Source organism: Alnus glutinosa, chromosome 7, assembly GCF_958979055.1.
Source record: "Alnus glutinosa chromosome 7, dhAlnGlut1.1, whole genome shotgun sequence".
Taxonomy (NCBI): Eukaryota; Viridiplantae; Streptophyta; class Magnoliopsida; order Fagales; family Betulaceae; genus Alnus; species Alnus glutinosa.
The window spans coordinates 8,672,832-8,679,592 of record NC_084892.1 but is presented as its reverse complement, the minus strand read 5'-3'; the positions used below and the strand labels follow the sequence as shown (position 1 = coordinate 8,679,592).

Sequence of the window (6,761 nt, the reverse complement as noted above, 5' to 3'; positions counted from 1 at the left end):
TATCTGCAGGTGATTCGATGCATTTTCTAATAAAATGCTTACCGACACGCTCTCCCACCGACAGAGTTTAAATTCATTTATTTAAAAGTTGATTATTTTATTAACCAGCCGTCCTCCCTACGCTGTATTCCATTAAGTATTGCCGACACTATTCTTGCCGACACTTATGCTTTATAACTGATTGTCTCTTCAGTTAAATCACGCACCTCTCCTTCTTTTATTCTTTTATTTCTTTATTTCTTTCCTTCTTCCCCTGTACTCCTTCCTTCTTTCTTCTCTTTTCTGAGACTAAGTGACCACCGACAGAGAGATAAGAGAAACAGTGAGAGATCGGAGAGTGAGTTGAGAGTTGAGAGATAAGATGAGAAACTGGAGAGAGGAGCAGAGATTGAGAGATCCGGGTGACCCGCGAGAGAACCGGAACCCGTGCAAACCCAGTTCTGCCGTGACCCAGAAGCTGCAATAGAAGACCCGATCGGAAGTTTTTAGTGGAAACCCAGCCGGCACCCTGGTGTACTGCACGTGGTGCAGGTCCTAGACGAGAACAAGAATGCCATGGCCATAGGTGACGGAACCGCTGTTTGCGTCGGTGGCCAACGCGCTGGGGATGTCGAGAACGTGCCAAAGTGCCTAAGGAGCTGAAGGGGATGGAAATGGGTTTGATGGAGGTTAAGCATGGTTACTCCAGATGGCTGAACCCTTGGACTTTCTCCATAGTAATGCACGTCTTATTCATCGGGCTTCATCACCTGAGAATGTCCTTATTACTTCAAGTGGAGCTTGGAAGCTCAGTGGTTTTGGTTTTGTGAGGTTTGGAGATGACAACGTGAGATCAGGCCCTGACTGGAATGAATGGTTTTTATTGTTCAAGCAGGCCTATGCGCATTGGTGCCGCAACACCCAGGAAGTCATCTGAATAGCAACAATCACAAGGTTCGCATAGTTTCAATGTAGTCCACGTGTTAGAGTAGGAATATACATGCTTTTCTCCTTGTCTTGGGCAGCTTATGTCCCCCACGTCTATGCTGTTACCCAAATGAGTATAACATATAATAATTCGTTTTATTAAAATATTAGTTGTTATAGAAAATAGTTTAAGTACTAAAACTAATAATACTAATAATAATAATACATTAAAGAATATTTTATGTTTGATAATGGTATGTGGGTGCTTTGTTAAACGTAGGTGTGTGTGTGATTGAATAATATATTAAAGAATATTTTATGTTTGATAATGGCATGTGGGTGCTTTGTTAAATATTAGGTGTGTATATTTTAATGATGGCTATATATATATGTATATATATAATCGACTATTGTAAATAATTTATATATATATATATATATATATATATATATATATATATATAGTATGTTGATATATTTTTAATATATTTTGGTTATTACGATTTTCAAGTTAAAAATTAAATATTGGTGAGTGGAATAATATGTGAAATAATATGAATTAAATAATGTGAGTGTGTGAATTAAATAATGTGAGTGGAATGATGTGAATTAAATAATGTGAGTGTGTGAATTAAATATTGGTGAGTGGAATAATATGTAGAATAATATGAGATATTGATATTTTGGTGTTATTAGAAATATTAGTATTTTTGACGGAAGATGGGTTTAAATGTTAGAACTAATAATAATAATTTGTAAAAGGGGTTTTATAAATAGAATTAGGAATTGCAGAAGATGATGTTAACACTTTGTGTGGATATACCTATAATTTTTCAGATGATGACTTGAGAGACTGCATAAATTGGCTGTAAGTATTTCTATACTTACTGAGGACGAAGCTGGTGGATTTTTCCATAATATGGTGTTTATTGTTTTATTTAATTTGTTCATTGCATGTGGCCGATCATGCATAGCATGTTGTGTCTAATAATAATATGATGGCTGATGAAATAGCCATCAACAAGCTGATGTAGTAGCAAGGGGAAGAAAGGCTAGTCAGTGGATCCAGGGGGTTCAGAGTGACCCAGGGGTGTCCGAAGGCCTAATATATAATTAATGCTGGGACCGTAGGATTCCAGTAAAAACAGGTAAGACTTTAAGTGTGAGGCAAAGGACATGAACGGGTTCAGATAACCTACCACGAGAGTCTGAAGAAAGATGAGCATAAAATACCAAACTAAATGGTTACTACGATGCATATTCATACAACCAATACATTTGCATTATACGCGTGGCTATAAAGCCATATCTGCATGTTAAGGAATTTATTAAGTAAATCAGTATTCACCTTATTATGGGAAACAGTGGACTCACTTTGGTTGTTTTGTGTTTTTGTTTCTATATATATATATTCTGTTAATGCAGGTTAATAGACAAAGACCAGAGCTCAAGAGGTTTTTAGCTAAGGACGCATAGTTTATATTTTGTTTATAGTCTTCTGTGTTTATAGCATTTTATGTTGACAAGATTGCTAATGATTTATATGTATTCTTTTGTGTCATTATGGACACCTGTTTCCTTGTATTTATTATAAGAATTTTCTAATGAATATCTAGAGGTATTTAATTTAAAAGCTCTAATGTGTTATTTAATCCAAGCCTGTTAGATAAAAATATATTCCGCTGCGAAAGTTATCTCTGATGTAGTAATGTCACGTGGAAACCGGAGGTTTCTACTTACGAATTTGCTGGTTCAAATTTGGGGCGTTACATAAACAAGGCTTCTTGGCAGCATGTAGACCTATGATATGTGTGGACGCTTGTTTCTTGAAGGGGAAATGGGGTGGTCAATTGCATGCAGCCATTGCCCGAGATGGTAATGATGATATTTACCCTATTGCATATGCGGTATGCGAGACGGAGACCAAAGATACATGGACATGGTTCTTGCGAAATCTGTTGGCAGATGTTGATTATCTGCATGAACTACCTTTGTCATTTATGTCAGATCGACAGAAGGTCAGATCTGCATGCACTGCCTCTGTCATATGTGCATTTACATATTAACCTTTTATTTAACATGTATTTTTTTGTCAATACAGGGACTCCTCAATGCTTTGGAGGATCTAATGCCTGGTATCGAGCATCGATTTTGTGTCCGGCACTTGCATGCGAATTTAAAGGGCAAGGGATTCAAAGGGAAGGAATTCAAAGTCGCATTGTGGGGTGCAGCTAGGGCACCGAATGAAATTCAGTTCAAGCACTACCTATCCGTGATCAGAGGTATGCATGGTGAAGCAGGTGATTACATTGATAAAATTGACCCAAAATTGTGGTCAAGGCATGCATTCCGAACCACCAGCTGTAGTGATGTTTTGTTAAATAACGTCGCGGAGAGCTTCAATGCATGGATACTTGAAGCAAGAGACCAACCAATACTGACTTGTTTTGAGACAATAAGGCGGCAAATTATGAATCGGTTCAATCAGAAAAGGGGTGGAGCAGTAACTGCAACAAATGTTATTTGTCCTAAGATTATGAAAAAATTGGAGAGAAACAAGTCAGCTTCAAGGAACTATATATGTCATTGGAGCAACAAACTGCAGTTTGAGGTCGACAGTACCCACGAGGCTCGCAGAGTGGTAGATCTTGAGCAACGTACATGTGGTTGTGGGAGGTGGCAGCTAAATGGAATTCCATGCCCACATGCAATTGCTGCCATATACCTAAATCATCATAAACCCGAGCAATATGTGAGTAAATGGTACCTTATGAATACATTCAGACAGGCCTATGCTTGTGGGGTTAATCCTATGCCTGGACCAGATGACTGGCCGGCTGACCATGATGTGGATCTCATAGATCCACCTGAGCCAAGGAAACAACGCGGGAGGCCCAAAAAACTGAGAAAAAGAGAACCTTATGAGCAAAAACCAGATGAGAGCATTAAAATATGTCGCAAAGGATACAATGTGCAATGTGGAAACTGTGGTAAAAAATCCCTCAATGCTAGAGGTTGCAGCGAACCAGAGCATGCCAATAGGAAGAAGTATCCGAAAAAGGTTAAGAAGCCGAAGACAGATGTTGTGAGTTTGTTTCTTACTTGTGGAATAACCATAATTTAAATTCTGTTTGACTGTTAACCTTTTGATATACTAATGTGTTTGTTAAATTTGTGGTAGGGAGGGCCATCAGGGATAGTGTCACCTCCTAGGACAACTAAATCTACAAATACGGTTGGTCAACAACCGGATGACATCCCACAAATCGAAAGCCAACCGATAAGACGGAGACAAAGGCGAGTCTCTTCGGTATACCGGAAGAATTCAGAGGTGTCCTAGTCTAGGGGGGTCACAGCCAGTTGAAGTTGATACACAATCACAAGTTCACAACCACAAGTTCACAACCACAACAGCTGAGTACAACTCAGTATGGATCTAGTCCTAAATTTTGTCCAGTTGTAATTTTTTGGATACATTAACACACCGTCAGTGTAATATGAAATACTTATGATGGTGTAAACAATCTGGGTTAGTTACTATTTGGTGTAGAAGACTTTAACTTTTCAACATTTTAGGGTTAGTTATTGTGATACTGTTTTGTTGATGAACATGTAACTTTTTAACTTTTTGTTGATGAACAGATGCCTTTTTGTTTTGTTGACAATCTTATTGTGGTACCATTTTATTGTTGTGTTTGTAATCTAGATTACTTATTACTACTGGGGTACTATTTGAGAAAAATGAGTAAAACTTAGGTACCAAAAAAGGCACAATGTTAAAACTTAAGTACTATTTGTGATACAAGTATAAAATATAGGTACCAATTAGTGATACTTTTTTATATCAAATCGATACCAAAATCGTAACTTGTAGACATTATCAGACCGCATTGAATAAAATTAGGTGCACAAGACCTAAACTAAAGTGTAAGTACTATTTTGGACTTTTTTTTTTTTTGTACTGGTTATGTGAAATACTGATGGGGTACTATTTTAGAAAAATGAGTAAAACTTAGGTATCAAAAAAAGCACAATGTTAAAACTGAAGTACTATTTGTGATACAAGTATAAAACATAGGTACCAATAGTGGTACTTTTTTAATCATATACCAAAATCGTAACTTTCAGACATTGATGATAAACCACATTGAATAAAATTAGGTGCACAAGACATAAACTAAACTTTTTTACATAAGTCCCATACATATATGAATATCTTTTACAATTCACCTCATAAGTGCAACACAACCAATCAACATCATGGTAACCCATGACAGAGACAAAGCATACATCAGAAATTTCGCTCTTGCCCTATAGTTGACATTTTGCTTCTCTAGACAATTGATGATTTCCATGCGTTTATCATCTCCCTTCTGCAATTGCCTAACCCTTTCCATACAACTGTCCCTTTCATTCTCCAAGTCTTTCATCTTTGCCACCAAGTTTCTATTTTCATCATCCAGCTCATTAACCTTCTTCATAATCTCTTTTAAGACCTCCTCACCCCTTGCACAAGTTGGGTTGTCCTTCCATTTGAAAAATTTGCATGCAGATTTTGTCTATATGTTGAAGTATATTAATAACTCACTCAATCAGGAAGTACTTCAATCATAAAAAATGCTTACTCTTGAATTGTAGGTGGCGCAACCCCAAAATCTTCTTCCAGGGTTATCCGTAGTCCAGGAGGTCTTCAATGGTGCAGGTAAATCGCAATAACAGTAATATGACCCCTCTCTGCGGGTCACCGACGAAGATCCAGAAGATGACTAAATCCAAAGAACAAACCAAACATTAATCTAAATCCAAAATAAAAACATGTTTTTTTAAATCCAAACGAAACAAATGTAAACAACTAACCTTCTCTATACCACCAGAAACTTCCTTCCCTTTCCGATCTCGTAGGCGACTTGATGCCATCTCGTTTGGAACAACTGGTATCATCCACAGGGAGCTAAAAATCGGCCTGATCTGCTGCAGATTCGGTGTTTCGTTTGGAAAGAAACAGTCGTACCCAAGTTGTTTAGGAATCAACGATTTTCGGCATTTTTGGGGAATTTCGTCCACGAGAAGTTAAATTCGGCATGATCTTGCGATGATTCAGATTTGGGGTTAGGGAAGAACGGTCGACCGGAGCACCAGATCTGGTTGGTGTTGGTTCTGCGATTTGGGGGGAAATGGCCGATGGTTCTGCAATTTGGGGGGAAATGGCCGATGAACGATGAACCCTAGTTTTGACCGATTTTCGCAATGTTCAAATTATGTTCGTAAACTCTGTCGGTCAATAAGTTTAACCCACGGTAATAAATTTTCGAAAGAAAACGGTGTTTAATTCAAACTTGTTTTAATTAGGAATATATGTGGCATGACAAACAAGAGATGACAGTTACGTGGCAAATGATGTGGCAAGGACGACAAGTGTTGCGTTAATAAGGCACCATGTGGCAATGACGTGGCCGGACGTTAAATGTTGGATGGAAAATCTAACAGAGGTATCAACTGGGTTTTTACTCATAATTTAGGTATCATTTGTGATACAAAATAAAACTTAGGTACTAAATTTAAAAACAGTTAAAACTCAGGTACCCCTAGGGTATTTAACCCTATTATTTATTAATCTATGGGCTAGGTTTATTGCTAGTAAAGTCTTTAGATTTATTTTTTTTTTTTTTTATAAATAATAAGCTGAGGGAGTGAGGGGGCTACCGTTTTGCTCTTTGACACAGATTTGGATTGTTTGGGGGGGGGGGGTTGTGAGACTGTCCAGCATATCATATAAGCAACAAAGTAACTGCTTCTAGATGGTACAATTATAGTTTTGAAAGAATATATTTATTTACCCCAGATAAGTCGTTCTA

At 37.6% G+C, this 6,761-nt stretch overlaps 1 protein-coding gene across 1 annotated transcript; it reads left to right on the top strand.

Annotated features, from left to right (window-relative positions):
• The first annotated feature begins 2,708 nt into the window (after positions 1–2,708).
• LOC133873211 (uncharacterized) lies at positions 2,709–4,246 on the top strand. Its single transcript, XM_062310944.1, has 3 exons — positions 2,709–2,924; positions 3,008–3,991; positions 4,088–4,246. Exons 1-3 carry the CDS (start codon positions 2,709–2,711, stop codon positions 4,244–4,246), a joined length of 1,359 nt encoding a protein of 452 aa, XP_062166928.1.
• The last annotated feature ends 2,515 nt before the right edge of the window (positions 4,247–6,761 follow it).

Excerpts from the sequence above, each read along its gene's own strand:
- LOC133873211 (XM_062310944.1), top strand. The coding sequence starts at position 2,709 with ATGATATGTGTGGACGCTTGTTTCTTGAAGGGGAAATGGGGTGGTCAA. Across the intron at positions 2,925-3,007 it reads TTATGTCAGATCGACAGAAG|GGACTCCTCAATGCTTTGGA; the intron begins GTCAGATCTGCA and ends TTGTCAATACAG. Across the intron at positions 3,992-4,087 it reads AGAAGCCGAAGACAGATGTT|GGAGGGCCATCAGGGATAGT; the intron begins GTGAGTTTGTTT and ends AATTTGTGGTAG.